Raw genomic sequence first — 26,696 nt, 5'->3', positions numbered from 1 at the left:
AAATCAGTCTCTAAATGGACATACCTAAAATACATATTTTTTTAATTATATCTATTCTCTGTCTGAAATTCAGGGGTGACAAGCAGGCAATGACCAACTTCAAACAGAAGTGTTTGAAATTAGTTTCTAACCAAATTCACAAAGGCTTTATGATTTCTGAACTAACTAGCTAGCAGAATGCTCAACAGCAATGAGTAATCACAACACCCCAAATCCAAATTACAAGAACTCACCAGATGTCACCTTATCCTACCAGATACTTAAAATAGTTAAAACAGGTAAGAATTCTATTGGGAAAATGTGTAGGGACAAGAGATAAATTTAGCAAAGGAATCTGCATTTTAAACCTTCTCTAGACTATCTGGCAGTGTTAAGAAGGCACAAAGAAGTTTGTCCTGGTGACACATGTAAACTTGGCCTGGGGTTTTGCCCAAAGTAGTTCAGTGCATTTCCACGTATTTGCAATGGCAATTAACATCAGCTGAGGATGCAAGCAGGAATTTCTGGTTCAGTCAGAAGCATAATGAACCAATGCAATGGAAAATGCTTTGTCGAGAGTAACAGATTCACTTAAAATTCATTTCTAATTTAGTGGCAAGCTAACAAATGAAATCCATGTGTCAACAGAACTTCACATCCTTAGGACCTAACTTCCCAAAACAGAAGGAAAGGATGAGAGAAACAAAAGCAAAAATATATAATTGCTACCTTAAATGCTGAAAATCACATCTGGTACCAACTGTTGACCCTTTGTACATTGTCCCGCTCTCACCCCTCCATGCACGCACACACACATACAGTGATTTCCAACAGTTTAAAGACTCCCTCATGTGGTGGTCAGACATGGTGAATTAGATCACTGGAGTCTGAGCCAGCCACTGAGCAAGCAGAGAGCATATCCAGATAATAAACGATGTGGATGTTTAAGGCTTACGTTCTGTTAGGATCAACCCTTCAACATACATGTCTTAGATGAGCTTGCTTGCCTGCAATATAAATGAGTTCTCGGCGAAGTTATTAATCCTTTTAAACTGGAGACTGCTGTAACTAATCATTACTTCCTGGAGACAACTTTCCTAAAACAGATAAACTGCTAATATTATGCCTTTCTCTGTTCCTACAGGGGCACATCTCCATCGGACAACTTCAGCAGACGCCCCCTATTTCTGTTATAGGCACTGAATGGCAGGTATTTGGAGCTTAGCATCTTGCCAGTGCCAAAACCCAGAAAGAATGTAGTCCGTTAGTATATTAAAACTATTACTTGTATAGATGGTCCATCTTCAGCAGAGGTACCACTGAGAAAGAGCAGTGAGTAGATAAATGATTCATATACACCTCAGGTTCAGTGGGGCTTCAGTCTGGCACCACGCTGGAAGTCTTGCTACTTTCTACTGCAGTGCCCTACAGGTCAGACATGTGGCAAAACACACCAAAATCCCTTCTTTAGCTTAGTCCAGTCCCCTGCTTTCTTCCGTAAGCTCTTTCGTTTCCTGGTACTTATAAACGTCTGTTCCTCAGACAGGAAGAAAGAAGGCACTGGAATGATGATCCAGCAGAAATTACAGAACAGGATCTGTGCAAAAGAGGAGTCACAAGGCAACCCTGGCAAGCTGAGAAGGAGCCAAAGGCCTGGCTAAACTGGACTTGGGATAGTTGAATAGGCATCTTTCCTTAAGCCCAGGCAAACTTTTCCATCACCTGAGCTTCAGGTTTTCCAGTCCCTTAGAAGTTCTGAATGAAACACTCTGAGAATACCACATTAGCTCTGACAATTTTAATTGGTTATTTCTTTTTCAGGCATCCTGCTAAAATCAGTGCAAGCCCATGTACATTAACCAAACTTTTGTTTTGCTTCCTAAACTTGGAGCTATAAACTGACAGCACAGAACCTACAAGCAACAGATACAAGAGGTTATATACACATACCACAACAGTTTACTTGGAAACACACATCCCACTACACCCAGTTACAGCCAGCTGACTCTGTAATCAGAGGAGCAGCTGCTTTCTTGAGATCTTAATTGTCCCAATGATTATTTATTTCTTCAGCCTAGCAACAGGTTTCAATTTAAAACATGAAACCCCACTAAGAATAAATCCATCATTCTCCCATGGCCTGTGCTCTGCCTAACATATTCCTCTGGAACCACCAGGAAATCATCAGCTTTTGATAAAATTTTGGAATTAGTGACAGTACGAATTGCTACAGTACATTTCTGGAGGGATCACTACTCTGTCAGCAAATTACCCAGGACACCATCTGAGGTCTAATCCTGAAACTGCTGAGTGCTCCTGAATAATTTCAAAAAAAATTTTCTGAAACAGAAAAATCCTTTGATAAAAACAGCATGTTAATACACATTCGTGTGTCTCTTATCACAGTCAGATCTAGTGAGATATGTAGCTTACAGCTCACAAGACATGATGATTCCCTTTTTACTGTTATTACTGAAGTATGTCCTCAAAAGAGGCATTTGCCATCTCAGACTCTGTGGTTTCTGCCATACAGTTCCTATTAATGCATGAAAGTAGGCATTTAAAAAGCAAATCTGGCATCTTACTCATAAAGTAGATGGTTTAAAATTTTCAATATGGAGTGGTTTTAACCTGAAACAAACACAGTAACTAGAGAGGAGCTTTTTATGACTCGGGATAGATAAATTAATGTATATATCGAATAAATACCTTACCTAATATAGAAGTTACATGCAACACTGACATGAATTTTTTCCACACATACATAAAGGCTGTAGTTGTAGTTATAAGTGTGTTTATTTTCTGCAGCTAATCCAGAGGTAACATAGACAAAATAACTTGTAGAGCAAGTATTAAGGTAAGAGAAAGGAAATCTAGGTTACTGTTTCAGCTCTTCCATAAAGTTGGTAGATGGCCTTATGTTCTCTTCTCAGAGGGTTTTTTTCCTCTTTCTTTGCTTTGTATTGTTTCTTCCCTTAATTTTTAACTTCCAGGAATCTATTCAGAAGTCACTAATTAATGTTAGAGGTAATGTCTTCAGAGTATGGAGTGTCGAGGAATGTTTATGCACTAAACATTCATAGGAGTTAAACCATCAATCTGTCAATGTCAAAATACATCAGTTCAAATGTTTGAGTCTGTCTCTCCAATTTTAAGCTTATCTAGTCTGAGAACAGAAAACACATCATACCATATCTTTTCAAATCCAGCAAGAGTGGTAGGATCATGGAGTAATTTGGGCTGTAAAGAACCTCAGGAAGCCCTCTAGCCCAACCTCTGGCTCAAAGCAGAGGCCAGCCAGCAGCAGAATTTCCCTACTTTCAGGATTTAGCACCACTGAATTCCTGGCCTGAAAAAGCAGCACCTCTGTAGCACACTGATAACAGGATGGTCCCATACAGCTTAAAGAGAAATATAAGGAGATAAGAAACATTTTACTCCAAATTTAGTTGCAATATGATAGGACTTCTACTTTCACAAAGAATTGCCACCAGTGTTTATTTTGCTTTGCTTTTTACCTGAAAGACAGTACCTCAGCCAGGATCTCATAAACTGCTACTGATCTTATGTGCTAATGGAAGAGAATGCCTTCCACTAAATGGTCAGAAACTCAATGTATTGGTTCACCCAGTACCCATAAATCCAATATTCCATTATGTATTATGTTTCCTAATTGAACATAACTTAACTGCTCACTAGCTGAAGTGGTACTAGCAAAGCAGTTTACCAGCTAAACTGCAATCAAAGGTGAGAAACAATGCTTCACTGCAGGTCTGTATGGTTTCTGTTGCTCTGTTGATTTTTTTGAGGAAACGTGTTGAAAAGGTGACCTCAACCCACTCTCACTACCAGCAAAGATACGAAACAAAATACAGCGAGAATTTCAAACTGCACGCACCTCACAGCCCATTCAAAAGTTTCTTCATCCATTTCTGATTCAACGTTCATTAGAACACACTGAAAACTGAGCATTCATTAGATTTCAATGAGGGTTATGAGTGCAACAGGAATGTGCCAGGACACATTTGACTTTAAATGGCTTCACTGCAGCACCCTTCTAAATGAAAGCTACTAAGCCATCATAAATGACATTAAAATTCTTATGAAAATTATGTGGTTCTTATGCTTTAAGATTTACAGCAGCCCTTGACCTAATGCAGAGCACAGAGATAACTACAGAATCTCATGACACAATGCATAATATTTTTACTTCTTAATTAAGGACAAGCTAAGAGTAACTTGGCACATCTAGTGGACGTTTTCTTAGCCTTTGCTCTCTTACAGTTTCACGTGGCTGGACACAAATATGAGCTGTCATCACAAACAAAGCAGGAGAGTCATTCCCCACAACCAAGTGCAGGGCTGTGGAAAAACTGGATCGTATCTTCAGAACTGCGGTTTATTAAGGCAACTCTTAGAAATGACTGTGTTTTTTAGCTGATGGGGAAAGCTAAAAAGGATGTAGTTTCAAAGCAGAACCATTAGGGGAAAGATGTTCACTGTAACTCAAGTGCCGTTGGAATCACACATCAAAGGATGAGAGGGCATAAGTACAAAACCACTTGCTTACAAAGAAAGCTCCATCCATGTGCGGAGTTCCCCTAACTCCTCTTTCCCTCTTGAGCGTTAAGTGATGCTTCCTATGGCTGACTCACGCAGCGGCCAGGCGTACAGCTGCTGTGTTGGGTTGTCAATGGAACTGTACAGGCAGCAAAAGCTCCTGCTAACGCTTTCTCTCTGAACCCCACAGCCCACCCTTTGAAATCCTTGCCTTTATATAAGGCTATTCAGTTCATGGATTACTGGGTGCAGTTAGCAAAATAGCTTGATATTACCATAAATCAGTGAACTGTCAATATTAACTATTTAAAATCAAATATCAAAATATTATGAGTAAATACCAAACACCAGCAAAGTATTTCCTTTTCGTTAACAGCCCTATTTGATAACAAGAGTCATATCTGGAAAATTTTCATTTATCATTCGGCGGAAAGCTGTGACAACCTTTATGCTGACATACAGCTCTGAGGAACCGTGACGGCTGGACACATGTTTAATAGAAACTGTAGGCACTTGGCTGGCCAGAACACAGTTTGCATTCATGCAGAATTGCCAGCCTCCTGTCTTAAAAAGTCATGAGACAAGACCCTAGATTAGGGATATTCAGCTAAAAAAAATATTCCACTTGCAATAACATCTCAAAGCTGGCAATATTATGAACACAATAAAAAGACTGTCTATGACAATGGCCATATTTACACCAAAATTTCAGACCAAGGCAGCCGCACTAGTGGACCAAACTCCCAGCATGAGCAAACCCTGAATTTCCCTTGATGTGAATTACTGAGGATAATTTCTATTGCTGAATCTGCCTGATGATCTCCTATCCTGTAGGTTAAGGTGATACACTGTGCCTTTCGGTGGCAAAGCCTCCAGCTGGTTCTAAACCCAAACAAGCCACAAGAATCTTATTCAAAGCTCTGCATGTTCTGCACAGACCAGGGAGGGAGCGACGCTCACGCCAAGTGTGGGTGAGCCCTGTGTACACAGACCTACAGTTAGTGTAGACTAAGCAGGAGAGGGACAAGAAGCCTCACTCCACTGCACTGCTCCGTGCAGGGTCTGCCTCAAAATCCGTAATCAAAATGTTTACTGTAAGGCACTGTGTAGGAGTGTAACCACATATGACTAAAGCAGATTATTATGTCTGTGGCAAAAAAATAGCTAAAAAATAATAAAAGTACTTAGCCAGGAAAATAATGTTTAGGAATTTATTTATTTTTTAATTTAAAATATATGTGGGACACTTCATCTTCAAGATTAAGTCAGATTTTGCTTTTTTCTGCTCTCTGGCTTAACTAAATGCTTTCGTATATGCAAATGAGGAGAAAATGTGGCCTCTTTCAGCAGTAATAAGTATCTGCCTGTTGCTACCTTAAAATCACAGCAATCACATCTGGTAACTGCCCTTTTCTCATGTTTCCACTAGTTTTCAGACTTCCTCTTGTGGTAGCTTGAGACTGCGCATCTGGATGTTTTAAACATACAAAGGAATTGCTAGAGCAAGCAAAAGAGAAAACGGTGCAGGGAGTTAAGATGTGCAGATAAGCAACTGGTGCACTGTGCAGCTAAAGTAACAGACAGGCAGTCGGGGAAAAGCTTTTTCTACAGAGGAGAGCACAAGTTTAGGCAGAATGAAGACTCACAATGTTTGTGGCTTCGTTTTTGAAGTACTATTACTCCAAGTATATCTTTTTAACAAAACTTTAGCTGCACCGTCACCAATCATTAAGTTTCCTGGAGACAGCACTCCTAAAACAGACAAAGAACTAGCAGTGGTAAGTGTTGGTTTCATCTTTGCTTCAGATTTATATTGTTGTTTCATAAGCAGATGTTTCTTTCTTGTTTCAGCTGAGGCTAAGGAATGACTGTAGCATTCTCTCCCTAGAGTCTCTGGAAGTGCTAGCTAGCTAGCAAAGGTATCAGCTTTCAAAAGTTAAAACTAGTGCCAAGTAATGTTTCCTCTCTTAAAATTTTTAAATCCGGCAAAGAAAGTTGTTTTTTTTTCCTTAAGTCTGAACATACAAAATAATTTCATTATATCATCGTGACTATAATCACAAGATTGCAATGGTAAGAGGGGAGAAGGGCAAATTAGAGACATCTAATTTTTTTACTTAAATCAAGTAGAAGTGAGGGCTTCCGAGACTCACTTAATGCTCACAGCTTTCAGAAGTTTGTTTTCCAGATTGTTTACCGTGTGTTGCATAAACATAGCTTTAAGGGACAATTACAATCGAAAGCTGGCTCGAGTTTCAGAAGCCATTGTGACTAGTTTTGACTTTGAAAAAAAAATCTCATCAGAGGTTTAAAGAAATATTTTTTTCCAAATTCAATCTGGAACAAAAAAATGAGTTTGGATTTCTGTGACATTAGCAAACTATAGCTATAACTCTACAGCATTTTATTCTAACCTTATTTTAGCCCTGTGGACCTTCATAAAAATGACATTATGGGGAAGTCCATTTAAAGGGAGATTGAGATGGATTATCGTTATTTTAGCATGTAAATTATAGACATTTCTCTTCTTCATCAGTGAGTCCATTTGAAAGAAGATTGAGATAAATTATTCTTATATTAGGACACAGAGATTTGAAAGTTGGTCACTTTTCTTTAGGAATTGGTGTGCATCTTGGGAAAGCTTGCCAGGTTAAAGAAGGTCTGGGGGAGGGTGGAGAGAGAATTTCCAGATGGGAGCTGAGGTGGAAAGTTTAGGAAAAACAGACAAACTGACCCAAAAAGGGCACTTCTCAGCCTTTAACAAAACAAATTCACCCAAGGTTTTGCCTCAGCAGCACAGCAGCCAGGGGATGGGGGGCAGTGCATGTGGGAAAGAAGAGTGGGATCCCACATATCTAACAGTAATTTAAACACTCTTAAATAATCTATTTTCTTAGACACAGTCAGGCTTTTATTCAATAACAGCAATCCACATCTCCCCTCATCTCTGTTTCTTTCGAACAACCTATTTATTATGTGTACTCAGAGGAAAATTACAAGCTGGTTTAACACTGCAGTTCTTCTTTGTCTTTCTTATAGTATTCTTGGGTAATGCTAACTGGCTGCCTTTCCCTCACACCCTCCATCGGAACAGCCCCAACACTCAGCATCAGAACACAAATTGCTATGTTGCCGCTGGACCCTGTTTCATTAATGGGTTGGATCAAAATTCCAGATCACCACAGCTCCCTGCTGACTCTGGGGAAACTGAATTTTGCAGCCTAGGCCAAGATGTGGTTTACATAGACACTACATTTTCTTCAGGATTCTCTTCTCATAGAACAGCTAGTTATGTTCATTTCTCATCTTCAGTAAAATCTCCATTTTAGGAAAAACTGAAAGGAGTTAGCAAGTAAAATTCTTTACCATGCCTCATTTTATATTTTTGGTTGCATATCTTCCTCCCAAAGCTAAAATGGCAAGAGCAGCACCCTGCTTCTTCAATAAGCAGTTCTGATGTATAGTCTATATTATATCATGGTACCTCACTGGGAGATGCAAACAGAAGCATAAGAAAATATATCAAACTACATTAAAATGAAAATTCAGATAAGAACAGAGCCTCCAAACTAGCCTATTTGATTATATTCCTATTGCATTTCTCATAATTTCCACAAGGCCCCATTAACTATGAGTAGACAGAAGCTTAGTGGTAGCAAAGGTAAAACCATTCTGTGTCCATTATTTGCCAGTGCCACAGTCTCCACTGGAAAAATACCACATCAGAAGTTATAAAAATCACAAAAACTAGGCATAGTCTGTGCTTAGTCAGTAGGTGGATGGAGGATCTTCTGAAGGAAATGGTGTAACATCTTGATTAAATCCTTTTTCTGAGTAAGCTCTGAACCATTTCCTACGCAGGGTAGATGAGGTACGCCTGGACTTAATGAGGAAGTGGTGAAATCCAGGCTTGACCAACTGCCGTCATCAAATATCCTTTGCTGTATTTTGCTGATGTAGTGGTCTGATCCCCAGTCTCCTGGGTGAACTTCAGTGAATTAATTAGATACATAAAGTAAGGTTTCCCTCTGCAACACTTCCTGGCACAAGAACTTAAATGTGCAGTCATTTTGTCAGGCTTCTTGTAATCATGTTAGAAATAATTCTCTGTGATATATTTTTGGCAAATATACCTTTACCTTATTTTGGGTGGTTTCCTACCTTGGATTTGTGGTTAATATTTTGGATACAATACCTGAAGGATGCTTCTTCCTCTGCTACAGACAGTTTTACTGGAAAGATCTGTAACTTGCAACCTTCCTGTCTAACAGCATCATTGGCAAGGGCATCCCTCAGCTCTGTGCCATGTTAAGCACCCATCAGTTTGGGAATGCCTGCCATTTGAGATGACTGTAGCTTTTCTTTTAGATCTAGGCATAAAATATTGCAAACCCAGTGTGGAGTTCCTGAAATCTTTGTGCAAGAGAACTGTAAGATTCACTTTACTGGATAAAATCTACAACTCCAGATAGTTTAGTCAAGCTGTTTAGTACCTGTGAATGAAAATAATTAGATAATGATAGGTTATTAACATTATAGAAGTACCCAAAGTGCCATCTTGATCATAAACCATTTATCTACTCCACAGTGAAGATATAAATTCAACAGTCTAAAGCTGTACGTAATCTAAACAGCATGACTGTGCAACAGTCCAAGCTAAGGCAACATCTTGAGCTACAGGTTTTCTCAAATTCAGTCTAGATCCAAACACTGAATCCAAAACCTCTAGCTAGCCAGCAGTGCGTTGTGTGGCCATGTTTGTTAGTCTCCAGTTAGGAACAGAGCTGATAATGGATTTTAGACAGTTGCTGAAGATATAACTTCTTGTCACTCTTTTTCATTTGAATGACTACGTTTTTATGGCAGGTTTCCCCATGTGCTAGAGACTGCCAGGCATTCTCTCAGGGTTGGTCCCTACCCCAAGAAGCTCACAGTTCTTCTGCCAGTCAACACTGAATTTAAGGGAAAAAATGCTAAATACTTAATTGTTTGTGTGATCTCGCTTGTGTATCACACAGAAGGTGGGGACCGTGTATGGATAATCAGGACCACAGCTGTTTATCTACAGTTTACTTTAACATAAACACAAAACTTATCAACACACATCTGAAAGACATGGCTGCTTAACTGGAACAACTGCCAGGGAACAGAGTAACCCATTGCTCCTCCGGGATTAGAGGCAGCAAACAACAGACAAACTTTTTTTTTTTAAACTGCACTACACCTGCTAATTAGGTCATACTGATCAAAATGGAAAGTGGATGAGGCTCGGATGGGTATTATTTTAGACAAGAGGTGAAAATAATGGGATTTGTGCTGCCTTTTTGATTGCTTATGACCACTGTTTTCTAAGGAGAGGTAATTTTGTGATCTGCCACCATGGTTGTATCAGAAAGATCAGTCTGGCCATAATCTGCTGGAGCATTCAATGGAGTTTGAAGTATGCAGATATGGGTTGGCTGCAGTGTCCAGGCAACTGAGACGCTACCAAAGACCTTCTTCCTCAGGTCTTTGCAATGTTTGGCTCAAAAGCAAATACATATAAATAGCTTTATGCTGTTTGAATAAACATTTTTTTTTTCTTTTCAATTAATGTGGTCTCATTTGTGTGGCCGCTTTGATACCTTGTCAAGTTTCTCAATAATCCATAGGGTCTTCCAAGAAAAAAAATACATAAAATCTAAAACAGCAAGCATATTTATACATCATAAAGAAACCAAAAAAAAGATAAATCCATTTTTACTTTGTAGTTCTACATTAAAGCTCTATGCTCTACTTACTAATAAAGCAATTCATTAAGTAAAGGTGATAGCTAATAGTGGAAATGATTGCTTAATTAGCAATGTTGTGTGATCAAGGATGGTTTGTGTCAATTAAGGAGATTCTGCTGGTCTCTCAGTTACTAATAATAGTAATTTTAAAAAGAAAACTTGCAAATTACAGATGGAAAGCTAACACAGAATTACAGCATTTATTTGTAAAGATTAACTATTTCTTTTATGAATTTTAAAGTCTTTGTTCTGTGCTTTTTTTTTTCAAGCAATACCTGAATAAATACTATGGGTGCCCAAAAGACAATTGCAATTTATTTGTCCTGAAAGATACTTTGAAGAAAATGCAGAAATTTTTTGGGCTGCCTGAAACAGGAGATTTGGATCAAAATACTATTGAGACAATGAAGAAACCCCGCTGTGGTAACCCAGATGTAGCCAATTACAACTTCTTTCCAAGAAAGCCAAAATGGGAAAAGAATCATATAACATACAGGTACTGACTGGTGATGTTGGGTTTTGCTCACATACAACCATAGCGCTTTTAAGAACCAATCAGACAAGATACTTAGAAGTGGAGTGGCTGCTCCACTTCTACATCCTACACAGGATTTCTTGAATTAGAATCTCTTTGTGTTTGGATAACTACCAAATGTTTTAGCAAACACCTCTGAAATTTCAAATTGTAAAATTTCAGGAATAATTACCTAAAGATCAACTTTATGGTTCTGGTTGAGACTAAAGAGATTCTGGTTTTATTCTTTGCTCTGCTGCAAGAATCCTAAAGGAACTGGAGGAGGAGTATCTCACCTGCCCATCTGCTCAGTAGGAGGACAAACTCCTCTGTGTTCAGCAGTCATAAATTTGAGGGAATCAAATTTTAAAATAAAACAATCGTATTTCAGATATATACAGACATGATGTAAAGCAAACCTATTGCAATAGGTTTGGCATGTTTGAATTTCTTACTCTTACTCTGAAAAGTTAGGGACCAATATAGCTCTCATTGAAGTCAGTAATAAAAAAAATCTCATTACCTTAGGTGGCCCAGGAACAAACTTTTAGCACCAATGAGAACGGAAGATTTCTCTTAGCTGCTTGACTTAGTCTGCTGCTTCCTCACAAGTTATGACTCAAAGCATCCCTCACGCTGCGACTAGCCTAATAAACACTGAAAAAACCTGTGGCAGCTTTTGCAGCCCCCGCTTGCTGATGTGCTTCCTCTGATTCTTCCTCATTCTCCTTAGGCATAAAGTAGTTTCCCTCACTATGCACGGCCCCAGCAGCAAAGAACTGGAAACTTGTCTTTACATGGAGGTTAGCTGGCCACAATATAAGGCACTAAGAAGTCCAACTAAAATATATGAAGAAGAAAGAAACGAACTTAAGAGTTTGTCCCTTTCCCATGTCAGCCCTATGGCTCTCTCTTACATGCTTTTACCTCCTATTTCCCCACGTATCCTATTGCCAATGTAACCAACACACTGGTAAAGGATTAGCATTCAACTGGGATCAAACTACGAAGGTGAGGGACAAGGGCTGTTTCTCTGTTATTATTAAAGAGCAAAACAACCACACTTGAAACTTTCAGAATGTTATTGAGCTCTCTTTCTGGCAAATAAATCTTATATATCAAGATGTGCTTGTATGTTCATGTCTAAAGTGACAGTATGGCTTGCCAGCACCTCAGCACTGATGCAAAACCCTGAATATTTTGTGCAAGGCCCACTGCCATGCAGGCTTTACAGCCTCTGGCTATGTAATTTTCTTCATGCTCCTGCATCAATTCCAAAGAAAAATAAACAGTAAGTGCCACATCTAAACACATCTCTGAATCAAAGAAAAGTGTTTAGATCTCACATACAGCAGTGTTACCTCTTAATTGGTTTCACTACTGAGTCTACTCAGCATTTTGATCAGTAAACAACAAATACTGGAAGGGGGTTTATGTGTTATTTAACTCTTCCTTTTACCTCTAAGGATTATAGGCTATACCCCGGATTTGGATCCTGAGACAGTAGATGATGCCTTTGCTCGAGCCTTTCAAGTCTGGAGTGATGTCACACCGCTGAGATTTAACCGAATAAATGATGGAGAAGCAGACATTATGATTAATTTTGGCAGATGGGGTACATTTTTCTTTTTTTACATACATTTTTGGTTTGTTCCTTTCATTAATCCTTAGTATTGGAATGATCTACCCTCAGTAAGTAGTACCCATGAACCTTTCTGGCAAACCTTGTCCTAGTTTGCACTTGGCTTGTACAGGCTAAGATCTAATTTCACTAAGATTTTTTTTTTTTCTTTCTTATATATGAGAGAGAGAGAGAAAAGTATTTATACAATATCCTTATACTATATTTATCTTTCCAAAAGAGAATTGCTAGGGGCAACATTTTATTTTTAAATTTACAAATCAGAAATAGAACTGGGAAATATTGGTACAGATCTTCAGATAATGTGAGCTGGCTTTCCGCCACAGAAGAGAATAGAATGCCATCATACTGTTTATTTATAGCTCCAGACTCAGTTTTTCAATGATAGTGGTGGAGGTCCTAACATACTGGAGCTAAAAAATGGATTTTTGGCTTTCAATTTTGACTCTATAGCTGGTCTCTGTTCTTTAGCACAGCAGAAAGCAGCCTTCAATGCATCCTTTGGTCCTGAGGAACTTAAAAATATGGATCATAAGCTGAATTACGGTTTGAGTCCAGCTGATGATAGGTGACTTGATTCATTTTTGTTGTACATGCCTTCTCAATTAATTTTCGTTTCCCCTGAAAGAATGTTTATAACTTTTCAGTGTAAACTTGGGGCATTTTATTTTAACTTCTTACAGACAGTCACAGAATTTTTAATACTAATGAAGATGCTTATGCAGCCAATCACTTGGGAGGTAGACTTTAGAAGTGAAGTGAACAGTTCAAAGAATAACTGAGCTCTTTGTAAAAGCCTCCATTTCAAGCTGGTTTTCTTTGCTTTAGCTACTGATGGGTTGACCTCAAAAGCTTCAGAGTTTCTGAACAGAACTCAAAACTTCAGATCCTCATCCAGGCTGGCTTGGTTCACAAAAAGTCTTACAAAAAGAGAAGTGTTTCTGCTGGTTTTAGTACTTGCTGGTTAGAGTTAGCTCAGAAACAGTGGGAGAAGAGCTTCTTCCACATTCATTCATTCTTATCACTTTTCTGCATGTCAGATTCACAGGAGCTGGGGGAGCCACAAGGTTTTTCATTTTTAAGCTTTCTCTTAAGCAAAGGATCTACTCTGAAATAAATGGGAGTAAAGCATCTAATGTATGCCAAAATCTTCTTGACAACTGACACACTAGTCTACTGAAATGAATGAACTGAACTAGTACTAAGAGAGTGACACCAGCATGAAATCAGTGTAACGGAGTAGAGAATCAGGCCTGTGTATTTAGGGCTTCTGTTAAATGGCAAGACATCAGAGCAAAAGGCCTGAAATGATGCAACTGGAGATGCTGGCAGCCAGCTTTGATGCACAGGTCAGTGTGGTAGGAAAGCTATGAATACCAGGGTTATGCCCTTGCCAGCCTGCCTTGCCCACATGCAGTGTACTTCCAAGAAAAGCCTACAGTGTAATCACAGGAGAACTACTTAACCTGCTGTTGCCCTGTGAGCTGCCTGAGTCTCAGAGTGGTTGGTGTGGAGGAGGAACAGGCTCATTGCAGGACTCAGAGCACTGAATAAGAGCTAGCTTTCCAGAGGCTCACCACTGAGACACCCAGCTGATTTGCTTTCCTGGTCAAAGTAGTTAGTATCCTGCCCAAAGAAAAAAGCACAGCAGCCTGAGATGTGGCAGAAAACAGTAACCTGCAAAAAGAAATCTGCCTTTACGTTCCAATCTCTGTGTTGGATACTGATACGAATTATCTGAAAATACCCCTCATCTACAGCGTTTATTTTACAGCTCCCTACCAGTCTCCATTGAGAAATAGCAGTGTGTATGCAGTCATACAAATAATATACAATATTTCACTGTTCTTCACTGTCTTTGATTCCTTTCCACAATACTTACGAGATATAAAATAACATGCTGTGACAACTGCAGTACTGACACTTAATGTTCTTTGTAAGAACTGGCTGCTTCTCTCTGGTTCAGTCTTGCCAGCACAGCCCATACCAATAAACTCACTCACTAGTGTATTCTGCTGCTGTCTTGGATGGGAAAGTACACATGATAATCATCATTCCTGTATAGAATCTCACAGAGTTGAGGTCATTAGAAACTGCTCTTTTTTTGTCTGCTTCCTTCTGCAGAACATGGTGATGGCTATCCATTTGATGGCAAAGATGGTCTCCTGGCTCATGCCTTTGCACCGGGGCCAGGAATTGGAGGAGACTCCCATTTTGATGATGATGAACTGTGGACTCTTGGAGAGGGGCAAGGTACCAGACTTTTTAATGTTTCAGAACATATGGCCTGCTGGCTCCTATGTTTTAGGACTGCACTAAATGTTTTCATCCACATGTCAATAAAAGTTAGGGGGTAAAAATTAATTTATACAATTTAAATTGTTCTCTACAAAATGTTTATGTAATTCCTAAATAAATGCTACCTAGGATTTCCCTTTCTGTTCCTCTATTGTTGCCCCTTGAAAAACTGAATTAATAATGGGCCTGATGCTGCTCAACCTTCATGAATTGTGGGAAAAGTACAAAGCCATGACTACAATTTTGAATGCTTAAGTTCTCAGGGTCTCAAACTACAACATCTTTAAGTTCATTTGTTAGAGGCAGACTGGCCAGTGCTTTTCTGCTGACATACTCTTTTTAAGATGACTTAAGCTATGACTCTGGTTGTTAAAAATTGAACCATCCACTTGAATAGGTTTTCATAGAATGATGGTATCTGTCAAAAACAAATGGAATATAAACCCCTCAAGCTGATGACTGAAACAAAATTGACATCAAACAGTGGATTAAGAACATCTCCAGGAATCTTTAACTGGCAGCTTGCTGTACCCTTTAGAAGAAAACAACTGAAGTCCAGTTAATATCACCTGAAGTAGATAACCCAGACCAAGTATTAGTACAGAGCCTCTTTTTTCTGTTTGAACTTTGCCACAACCATATAATACTAAATATAATTCTTCTACTGTAAAATAATTTGGAAAACTTAAAAGAAGAATGCATACTCATGTTTGCCTTTTATTTCAAATTCTAGTTTTCTCAGCTGTCCTCCCATCAAAAAAATAATTGAACTTTAATACCAAAATAGTCAACTTCCTTCTGTTTGGCTTTCTTTTAACTTTAGCAGAAGCACTGACCGGTAGCTGTAGTAACTGGACTGGATCCCTGCCTCAGACTAACAACGAACAGGAGGAAACTGTTTTCCATATTAGTGGAAATACTGCACAAGCATCCAGTTAGTTACTGGCATTAAAAGAAATGCTATGGATAAGTGAATTATCTATACATTAATATGTATTACAGCACCAGTACCGTAGTCTTAAGACTACATGTGACAAACTGAAATAAAACCCAGGATCTGGGTGTGTCTGTGTTACCACCCTATCCCCACAGTGTTGCAGCAGATCTCATTCAAGTCAAATTGGAAATACCAAAGTGGTTTATGAGGCACAAGTCATGTTCAGCTCATGCTCAACTGCTGCCTGGAACTTTTCAACTTATACTGAACATTTTAGACCATATTACCAAAGAAACTAAATTACTAAATGTATTAACAGCATGTTTATAAGTTTGCCTTGCCATAGTAACAACAACATATATATTTTTCTGGGCTGATTTTAAGGGCAGTTCATTCTAACACTTCACCATGAGTAATATTCATGTAATTCTTTCAAAATTACCAGTTATTATTTCAGTTATGACCATCTTGCCAATAGAGAGACCAGCAGCATATTGAATTTTAAAGTGAAAATTCAGACTGCATTTTTATACCAATATCCTCCAGGAAAAGAAGATGTCCAGAAACTGTATATTTTTTTTTTTTTTTAATCAGTTGGTGGCTAATTTCACCACTGCATTTGTTCTCTTTATAGTGGTTAGAGTGAAGTATGGAAATGCAGATGGTGAATACTGCAAATTTCCCTTCTGGTTCAATGGCAAGGAATATAACAGCTGCACAGATGCAGGACGCAGCGATGGATTCCTCTGGTGTTCCACAACCAAAGACTTTGATGCAGATGGCAAATATGGCTTTTGTCCCCACGAGTGTAAGTAGATCATTGTTTCTACTGCTTTTTTTCTGGTAGACTGTTCCCTACTTTTTTGTCCATCCACTTCTCGTTGTACTTTTTCCACTTCCTTTCTGGTAGATTTAGATTTAGTGCTCTTTAATATCTCCTCAGTATCTAAGCAGACAAAATTCCCTGTAGGCTTTAGCCTTCGGGCTCCCTTGGTGTAGGAGAGTTTGTAACTGATGATGACCCAGGCCAAGGCCTTTCTCTGAAAACAGGGACATATTGAAGATATGTCTGAAGTGGTGATGGCCCCATATATACATCAAAGACACTACAGGTTGAGTTTCACAATCCAGGGAAGACGACCATCTTTTAGATGAAGGACAGGGCCAAATGTGGAGACAGAGCACATTAAATGACAGAAATCTCTCCCTAAATTGCAGGCCATTCCACAAACAATTGAAATCGCATCTCCTTCAAGAGCAGTAACTGACAAAAACTTGTAGTTAAGGATGAAACCCATTAAGTCAAACCTCTATAACTCTGGATACCAATTTTACCAACTGGTGGCCCAGGTCCTCTGAGTCTTGGAGCACTTTTAGTGCAATGTGACACTATTATTGTCACAAATCACCCTTTAAATGACCTCATACTGCTTTTCAAAATAGAAATGATTGAATTTCAATTGAGTATCTATGCTGGTACAAAGTTATTTATATGTTGGTACATTGCAAATTGCTAGCCAGGAAAGGACTCACATTTTTAGAATTTAGGGGTTTATTTTTAACGCAGGTCTTAGGACTCTTACTCATGAAGCAGTGCCAACAGCTCACTTTAGATACAGGAATGACACTGTATTTCAGAAACCATAACTCTGTATCAGTATCTGTACAAAACTGTTAGAAGGTCTAGGAAAGCTAAGATGGTACTTAATTTCTAACTTTTTGGAATGTGAACAGAATCCTTTGTTTCACAAGCAATTTATTTCATATTTGGAAACACTCACTTACAGATTAGACTCTGTATAATGCTTTCATGTAGCCATAATGTTTTAAAAATATACACAATATGATTATTATCTTCCAAATGAAATTATGACAATATGTTTCCTGTTAAACATCAGGAACATATGCTTGAAAATCTTTATGAGTCTACTAGATATAAGAGTTCAAACAATTTATTATATAAGTGTTAATTTGATCTCCTGTATATCACACAGCAGGAAACTTTTAGAGAAGCAATTAAGTATAATTGGCTGTAGCCTACTATGCTAATTTTTCAGCAGTGTGAAGAGTAGAGAAGGGGCTTTTAGCCACTTGTTCCATCTCCTGTTTGCCAGCTCCAGCTGGCACATATGTTCACGGACGTTCCCAGTACTGCAGTTTCCCACATTCATTTTTTTCCCTTTGTATATAACCAATTGCTATAAGCTTTTGGCATCAGGGAGTGTTTGCAAGGTAACTCTTGTTACCTTACATTCTGAGCAATGGATCCAACAGGGTCACTAAAACTCTGGCCTGCTACTGCTGTGTCATAACTAATAGCAAGAGAATCATGAAAGAGAATGAAACAGAAAACAATGGAGCTTTTCTTGGACTCATGCTAATCCTGCTTGGAACAATAGTACTAAACTTATTTATAATATTATGGCTGTATGCAGTCAGTACAAGGAAAGAGAATGCAGATTGCTGAAAGAAAACTAGTGATGCTTAGGATGGAAAGCTAACAAAACAAGACATGTTCAGGGTTTTTCCAGACCAAGAATACACAAGCACAGCCTGACATGTCCCACGCAAGCCTCAACGGGTACTGTAAAAATGCATGTACATGTGTTAATATGTATGTGTCAGTTAAGTACACATAATTTTTCAAAAGATCACAGATATGTGTATGTAGAAAAAATTCAGATACCCTGTCTTCAAAACTTCTCTGGTATCCTGTTGTAGCCAAACACTAAATAGATTCCTGCTTGACAAATTTTGGGGTTTTCTCAAGTTCATTTCCGAGACCGTACAGCTTCCAATATAACATAACAAATTTTCTGCATCAGGATGCTACTGGTTTGCAAAGATAATCTGTTGTAGAACATAGTTTTCTAGCCTTAATGTGATACCATGTGATGGGAAAATATTCTTTCATTTCCAAAACCCTAGTTGCCCATTACAGATCACATCTAGAGCTGGGATCTACCATGATGACAGCTATTTATACAACTATAGGGGATGAACAAGCAGGAGTGTGAACTTTTAACAGACTTCGCTTAATCAAAACAAAAGTTCACAGAATCGCCTAGGTTGTAAAAGACCTTGAAGATCATCCAGTCCAACCATTAACCTAACATTGACATTTCCCAACTACACCAGATCCCTCAGCGCTAAGTCGACTCTGCTCTTAAACACCTCCAGGGATGGGGACTCCACCACCACCCTGGGCAGCCCATTCCAACGCCCAACAACCCCTTCTGGAAAGAAATGTTTCCTAATATCTAGTCTAAACCTTCCCTGGTGCAATTTGAGGCCATTACCTCTTGTTCTATCGCTTATTACTTGGTTAAAGAGACTCATCCTCAGCTCTCTGCAACCTCCCTTCAGGTAGCTGTAGAGGGCGATGAGGTCTCCCCTCAGCCTCCTCTTCTCCAGACTAAACAACCCCAGTTCCCTCAGCTGCTCCTCGTACGACATGTGCTCCAGACCCTTCACCAGCTTCGTTGCCCTTCTCTGGACATGCTCGAGTCATTCAATGTCCTTTTTGTAGTGAGGGGCCCAAAACTGAACCCAGTCATCGAGGTGCGGCCTTACCAGTGCCAAGTACAGGGGCAAGATCACTTCCCTGTCCCTGCTGGCCATGCTATTTCTGATGCAAGCCAGGATGCCATTGGCCTTCTTGGCCACCTGGGCACACTGCTGGCTCATGTTCAGCCGGCTGTCAATCAACACCCCCAGGTCCCTCTCTGACTGGCAGCTCTCCAGCCACTCCTCCCCAAGCCTGTAGTGCTGCTGGGGGTTGTTGTGACCCAAGTGCAGCACCCAGCATTTGGCCTTATTGAAACTCCTCCAGCTGGCCTTAGCCCATCGCTCCAGCCTGTCCAGGTCTCTCTGCAGAGCCTCCCTACCCTTGAGCAGATCAACACTCCCACCCAACTTGGTGTCATCTGCAAACTTACTGAGGGTGCACTCGAACCCCTCATCTAGATCATCAATGAAGATGTTAAACAGGAGTGGCCCCAAAACCGAGCCCTGGGGGACACCACTCATGACCGGCCGCCAACCGGATTTAACTCCATTCAGTTAGTTAGAGTATATGTTAGTTTCAGAACTAGCTTCTTTAGCCCAACATTTACTTCAGGAGCTTATGTGCATGCACACGCACATACCCGCACAATCATTCTTTCCTAAAACTTTGCCATGTCCTTCATTCCCCACCTTTCCCCAAATCTCCTCTTCCTCAGGTTAATCCTTCCAACTAGAAAAGAGCAAAACTGGGCTTATTTCTTTAAAATACTCCAAATGCTCAAATATAGTCAGAATAAAGCAATGATTATAGGTTAGACAACCCGAGATCCACATACCCTGACTGATACCTTTGTAAAATCCCAAAGTCATATAAGACCAAAAACATAAGCAGTGAAGCACTCTCAGGGAGAGTTCATTCTGGAAGTCGGTGTTCCTGAAAATGCTTGTGTCAAGGTTTCTGAAACAGAACAGAAGGGTTTCAGCCTTTTGTTTCTGATGTAATTGTTTCGCAAGATCCTTGAACAGTTATGCACAGATGTTTCTTATTAAATTCAGAGTAGCATTGTTCACTCATTATTCCAAGACACCATTTGCTAAAACCCAGCTAATAATTTCAGATAAGGGAGGATTTACATCATAGAGTCTGTGTTGGGGGCAACATTCTTAGTTGTCATGTTTGTTTGTCTCCCGTTAAGTTCACTGAAATTAGTTTCAATTCTTCTCTTTATAGAGCCACGCTGCATATTTGGAAACACTTTTAAAGCTATGGTACTGCACCAGGCTTTTCTAAAGTTAATCCCAGATCTGTACCCTGATTTTGTAGACTGATTCAACTATCATTTGTCAAAGCAGAAGGGAAAGCAGAAAGTTATCTACCTGCTACACAAATCTTACGCAGGTGTGCTGAACCTCTCCTTTGCCATATGGGACCAAGGGATCTCTCTCATTACCAAACTCCACTGACACTACAGGGAGTTTAGGCTCCTAACTTTGGTCCTCCAATATCTAACATTACTGAGATCTGTACTCTGCCTGTACCTCCCTCACACTGGTCACAGTTCTTGTAGGCTGCTGCTCGACTGCTCTCCCAGGCAGAACCTTCATGAAGCTGCAGCTACCTCCACCTTGGATGTGTGTCACAGGGTTTTTAGCAGCCTTCCAGCCTGAGGTTTCCTTACATCCCAACTGACTGATTTTTCTGGGAAGAGCTAACAGTGCAGTGCAGCTCACAGATTAGTAATGTCCAGTGTGAATCTGCTCTCACATCAGCGTATCTTCACTGATTCTTAAATTGCTGAGCTTACCATGATGCAGAACTAGAGTCAAGCACTTTAAGATCCCCTTACAAGCAAATAAAGCTTTTGTTTTGGAGGAAACTGACCTAGTCTCTGTCTTTAACTTTCATTTACATTAAAGCAAAGAATTTTCTGGTTAAGCAGAGGGGAAGGATTTGAAAACTTAATAAACCATTGTCACCATCACATGATGTTACCTCAAGCAAAATGAAAAACTGCATTTTGACTGTGACTCAGAAAGACTGCATGCAAAGCAGTAAGAGAGATTAACTTTCCATAAGGTTTTTGCAGCTTAGCCACATTTAAACCAATAAAAAAAAAAAGGCTATTAAAATACAGAGTTTGCCAGATCTAGAGCTGGAAGCAGCTCATGTGGTAAATGAGTCATCTAAACAACTCAGTTTAATTTTGCCTTTCAATTCTATCATTCCTTTATAAAAAAAATCAAGTCTTTCTCCAATCATGATAGCCACAGTCCTAACATTACAGCATCTGAGACAAATACAAACTTTTCCAGCTTGCTCTTTTGGGGAGGCACAGCGTGTGTTGCAGTTATCTTTTGCCTAGAGATAGGACCTCTGTGTGACTGCTTCCATGTCCAGGATGCAGAAGAATACAGATGAGAGCTTGGCCAGATCAGAAGTTCAGCAGACTCATGTATGTGAGCCAGGCCTGCAACGCTCCAAGTCCTCTCCTTAGTGGGACTGGAACTTAGTTCAGTAACTTACTGGTTCATGCCCCCAATACTGTGGCCAATTACTGATTTAAGTGGAAAAGGCAAAATGAATCATCTGTATCACAATACCCCATTGTTAGAACCCTTCCCAGTCACCGTTCAGCCAAAAAAGGTCATGGGTTTTTATTTATTACTACTCTAAAAAGTGAAGCACGCTCATAAACAATGTGTCTTCCCATTGATGTATCAGACTAAGCAAAGGCAAACCCCCTCAAATCCTACACAAAGACACTGAGGCTATAATGGCTTTTTAGTCGTGAAAAATGACAACAGCAAAGTTAAAATAACCTGCCAGACCTTCCCACATACATGTTTGGGTTTTAGCTGTAGCTTTAAACTGGGGAAGAACAGGGAGAAAGGTATCCCTTTGTGTACCTTAAAAAAGGCCAAATCACGCATACTTTACACTGGGAATTCAAACAGACACGTTTCATTCTGAGGTGCTGTTCTTAAATCTCAAGGGGAATTAGTGCATGGCTGCATGAAGGATTTTTTGTCTCTGTTCAGTGCAAGGCCTGGCCCTGTTTGTTGCACCCATGGTTTCCTCTCGCCAGCATATGGCACTCACAGACACAGTCCTACCATTGAGGATCCCCACAGATAGAGCAGCCAACAGAAGACACAGGCAGATTCACAAGATGTCACATGCTCCAAGCCACCTGCATTTTCATGTAATTCAATTCGGACATACATTTTTTAAATATCAGTATGAGTAATTTTATCTGTCTTCCTCTAGAAAATCCAGAAAGTTTACTAAAATCTTAAAACAGATCTGCGAACTCTTGACTCAGTTTAATCTATACTCTTTCATCCACAAGAGAGATTTCTGGTTCTCAGGGCTGAGCTATGGGGCCTTGTTTGTGTATGTGGACAGACAATAAACAACCCCTAGAAGACCAATACACTACCTCCAGGAACATTAATGAAGCAAAAGACAGGAGAAGCCTCCATTGTTCAGTACTGTCAGAGGAGTCATAGCTGTCCTCTCTTTCTCATCTATTGAGTGCCTGAATCCAGCTGTAGGGATTCTCAGAAATGAGAAGCAAAGCCTAGAGGAAAAGTCTACAGGTCATTATCTGACTTTAACTCTACTGTATGTCAGCATCTTAAAGAAACTGAAAATGTACACAGATGGCCATTAGGAAAAACTGATCTGGTTTGTATGTGGCTCTGTACAAAGTCTGCCATTCTAGCTAACATTTTTATGCAAGGTAAATGAATCAGCAGAGCGCTAAGGAACGTGAGTGACTTTCTCAGAATCCTCTTTCTAAATGTTGTTTCAAGAAGGGATATTAATTTTATGTTATGAGGCGGGCTATAAAGGATATACACAATTCAAATCACATTCAAAGAGCTCAGTAGAATTTTCTTCATTCCCAGTTCATTTATAAAGAACAATCACTCATTCCCTTCTACACACTTGTGAGATTGTAACATCCTTCATCTATCTTGCCAAAGCATTTAATTGTTGGTATAAAATAGAGGCTCTAAGTCTGAACTGCACCACGCATGATGGCTGTCTAATCTCTGTCAAAACCTTCGCATGTTACCGTTGGCACATTGTGATTCCTTGTTGATACTGAGCATTGCATATTGACATTTTTCTCTTTCCTTCTCCCTACAGCACTTTTTACAATGGGTGGCAATGGTGACGGGCAGCCATGCAAATTTCCCTTTAAATTTCAAGGCCAATCCTACGACCAGTGTACGACAGAAGGCAGGACAGATGGATACCGATGGTGTGGAACCACTGAAGACTACGATAGAGATAAGAAATATGGATTCTGTCCAGAGACTGGTATGAGGAATGTTGGTTGCATATCACAGTCTAATTTGTCATTGTTTTAAGTATCAAAAATCTCCTTCGCCAGAGCACACAAAACTTGATGAGCTGGGCACAATTTCAGCATAGGTGGCCAAGGAAGTGACTAGAACAGGAGTGATCTATGTAAACGATATGGTATGCCACCACACACCAAGTTTATCAAGGATACACAAATGTCATTGAACCATAGGACTAAATGTCTACCACTGCAGGATAATTATGAGTAGATTACAATTTGTTAATGGCCCTGGAAGGGAAGTCTCATGTGATGGAAGAAAGCATGAATAATATTTTAGCTTAATACTTACCATTTACACTTGAAGAAAGAAATCCTGTTTAGTATGTTAAGCTTGAGTTAATAGATCTTTTCAGCAATTCAAAAGAAGTGAAATGGTTTAGCCAGGAAAATAGATTTCTGCTTTCTTTACAATTTTTTATACTTTTTAACTTGAGTTCTGTTACATAAAGGAACAAAAATTAATTTATAGCCTTGTATAGCTTGGCAGGTGTACAATTTTAGGATACAGACTAGAGCCAGAAGTATTTAGACTGTATAAGTTAGCTATGGCAGTTCTAAAATCTCGGGCTTTTAACAGAGCCAAGGGGAAGCTCCATGCACCCTGTAGCTCCCTGAAGCTACATTCAAACCTACATGCACCCTGGCTTTTGAGTCTTTCGAAAATAGACTAACCATTTGCAGTAGGGATTTGATGTATTGGTATTTGGCTTCCTGTTACTTTTGATAACCGGGTGTAATCCTTCAATTTTACCTAACAGATGTTTAAAAAAAATAAATTCATTGCAACTTGCTACACAGTTAGGAACTGAAAATTCTGAAGGATAGTTCAACAAACAAAAGAACCAATATGTCTAGAATCAATATATTCAAAGTCCTAGGTAGTACAGTCTCTATCACTGGAACCAAGAAATACACTTAGTTTAAGCTTTCTTTTGGCATAAAAGGTTATTGTTGCAGGTAGCTGTGATTTTTTTTTCATTATTTCTGGCTCATTAATTAATAATAATGAATGAGAAATAAATAATAATAATTAGGGACACAACCAGCTTTGCCTCAGTGTTGCTCTCCTTTACCTTCCCAGAAGATAGACCGTAATTTGAAAGGAACTGTAATTGCCAGGTAGCAGTGTAAAATAATTTAAATGAGTTTTATATTCTTTTCATATTCTGTTTACGATACCTACTTTAAACTGTAATTTCAAGTCTATTTACACCCTCTTCCCTCTAGAAAATACTTGTACATGCATATACAATTGTTATTTCTTATATATTACCGCCATATACTACATAGATGAGAATACAGGGGAAAAATTTACAAGTTTTTTTAAAAATACTGAGTAAAAAAAAAGTCATCCACGTTTGGTATCCTTTTCTTTTGAAAATGTTTAAATCCATATGCTTTTAAACTGTACCCTGCTGTCAGCATAAAGCAATTTCTCAATTTATTTGGTCTGGACCTTTTGGGGACTTTTACTTCAAAACTTATCCTTCAGTGGGCCACCAACTAGACAGGTGGATACTCAACAAGCCTTTAACCTTTCTGACACTAAATCTACCTTCGGCCTATTTGAGACATACTTTAAAACATCACCAGGAAAGACCATCAAAAGATACTTGCTATGCAATCACCTTCCACAAAACACTGTTAACTGCTGCTTTCTCAGAGCTGTGAAGAAGAAATCAGGGCTCATTCTTACTCCCACCAAAACCACTGGCAAGTTCATTGCAACAGCCATGCCAGGACTTTTTCCTTCTTTTCCCATCAGACAATTTTCTGTTCAAATATTACTTTTAATCTTACTCCTCACATTCTTAAGAGCATTGCAGATTTTCTGCTTGCTTTCTGTTTTTAATGTGTAGTTTAGGAGAAGATGCATCAGCTTAATCTCACAAAAGGGATTCCTTTCTCACTGTGTTTTTCTGCCATTTTCCACAGCCATGTCAACAGTTGGTGGAAATTCAGAGGGAGCACCTTGTGTATTCCCCTTCATCTTCCTTGGGAATAAATACGAGTCCTGTACGAGTGCAGGCCGCAATGACGGCAAGCTGTGGTGCGCTTCTACCAGCAGCTACGACGACGACCGCAAGTGGGGTTTTTGTCCAGACCAAGGTAACACAGTCTGTCAGAGCAATACAATGGTAACAGCGTATTGACCACACTGATGACATCACACTTAATGATGATTTCATTCTCATACTTATCACTCCTGTCTGGTTACAGTACTTCTCCCCAGCACAAAATTTGAGCAAAACCCCTACATTTAAATGTGAGACTATTGTTAAAGAACAGAACTGCCTGAAACATTCAGATTTTCTAAAATTATAACAAAGTGTCTTTCCAAAACACAAAAATAAAAGACATTTGATAGATAAATAAGTAACATTTTTCTCATCACCATTTTTTCCTCCCAAGGCAGAAGTACTATAGTATTCCACTAGTATGTAATAATTATGCTCTGATATTGGCCAAATTAGGAATGTAAAAAATTAATACATTCATGACTGATATTGCCAAAGATGAAATACACACTTAAAAATGAGAGATACAGTATAACGTTTGTATGGTGAATACCAGTATTTTAAATTATTTTGGTTAATCTTCGTCCTTATTTGTAACATGGGTAAAATTAAATATAGCAAAAGGCTTTTTACACATTTGCAAACAAATGCTAGATTCAGGTTTCTCTTTTAGGAGGAAAATAACTGCCAAATTTTAGAGACTGTTTGAACATAATTGATAAAATGTCATCCTATGATAAAAGATTTTTTTTAACCTAACAATATTTGGTACAACAGATTCAGGTTCTGTCCACAGACACACAGATGTTCGGACCTGTTTATCACTTGCATGCCATTGCATGATGAAAAGTAAGATTTGAGGTCTAGATTTCAAGTTTAATTCTTCTGTGCTTAAAAGAAAATGTCTGATTTTATTTGCTACACTTCGTTTTTTCACAGAAGTATTAAGACAGTTGTCAAAATCACTTGCATGTGAGACAGCAGCAAACAGCTACGGAAGAGGTTTTAGAATCTCTCTAATGAAATGTCATTTCTGGCAATATGTATGACATTCACCATTGAAGGCTGTAAATACTAATTATGGTATTTATTAT

At 39.1% G+C, this 26,696-nt stretch overlaps 1 protein-coding gene across 1 annotated transcript in view; it reads left to right on the top strand.

Moving 5' to 3' along the window:
* The first annotated feature begins 6,047 nt into the window (after positions 1-6,047).
* Positions 6,048-26,696, top strand: part of MMP2 (matrix metallopeptidase 2) — a 36,470-nt gene continuing 15,821 nt past the window's right edge. Inside the window, exons 1-7 of the mRNA XM_074881347.1 lie at positions 6,048-6,317; positions 10,580-10,806; positions 12,291-12,439; positions 14,591-14,719; positions 16,336-16,509; positions 23,365-23,538; positions 25,520-25,693. Coding sequence (XP_074737448.1) covers positions 6,174-6,317; positions 10,580-10,806; positions 12,291-12,439; positions 14,591-14,719; positions 16,336-16,509; positions 23,365-23,538; positions 25,520-25,693 — 1,171 coding nt within the window. The 5' untranslated portion in view covers positions 6,048-6,173. The remainder of the gene's footprint in view (positions 6,318-10,579; positions 10,807-12,290; positions 12,440-14,590; positions 14,720-16,335; positions 16,510-23,364; positions 23,539-25,519; positions 25,694-26,696) is intronic.

Source organism: Strix uralensis, chromosome 12 (assembly GCF_047716275.1).
Source record: "Strix uralensis isolate ZFMK-TIS-50842 chromosome 12, bStrUra1, whole genome shotgun sequence".
NCBI lineage: Eukaryota > Metazoa > Chordata > Aves > Strigiformes > Strigidae > Strix > Strix uralensis.
The sequence above is the reverse complement of the archived record's forward strand: the minus strand, read 5'-3'. Positions and strand labels throughout refer to the sequence as shown.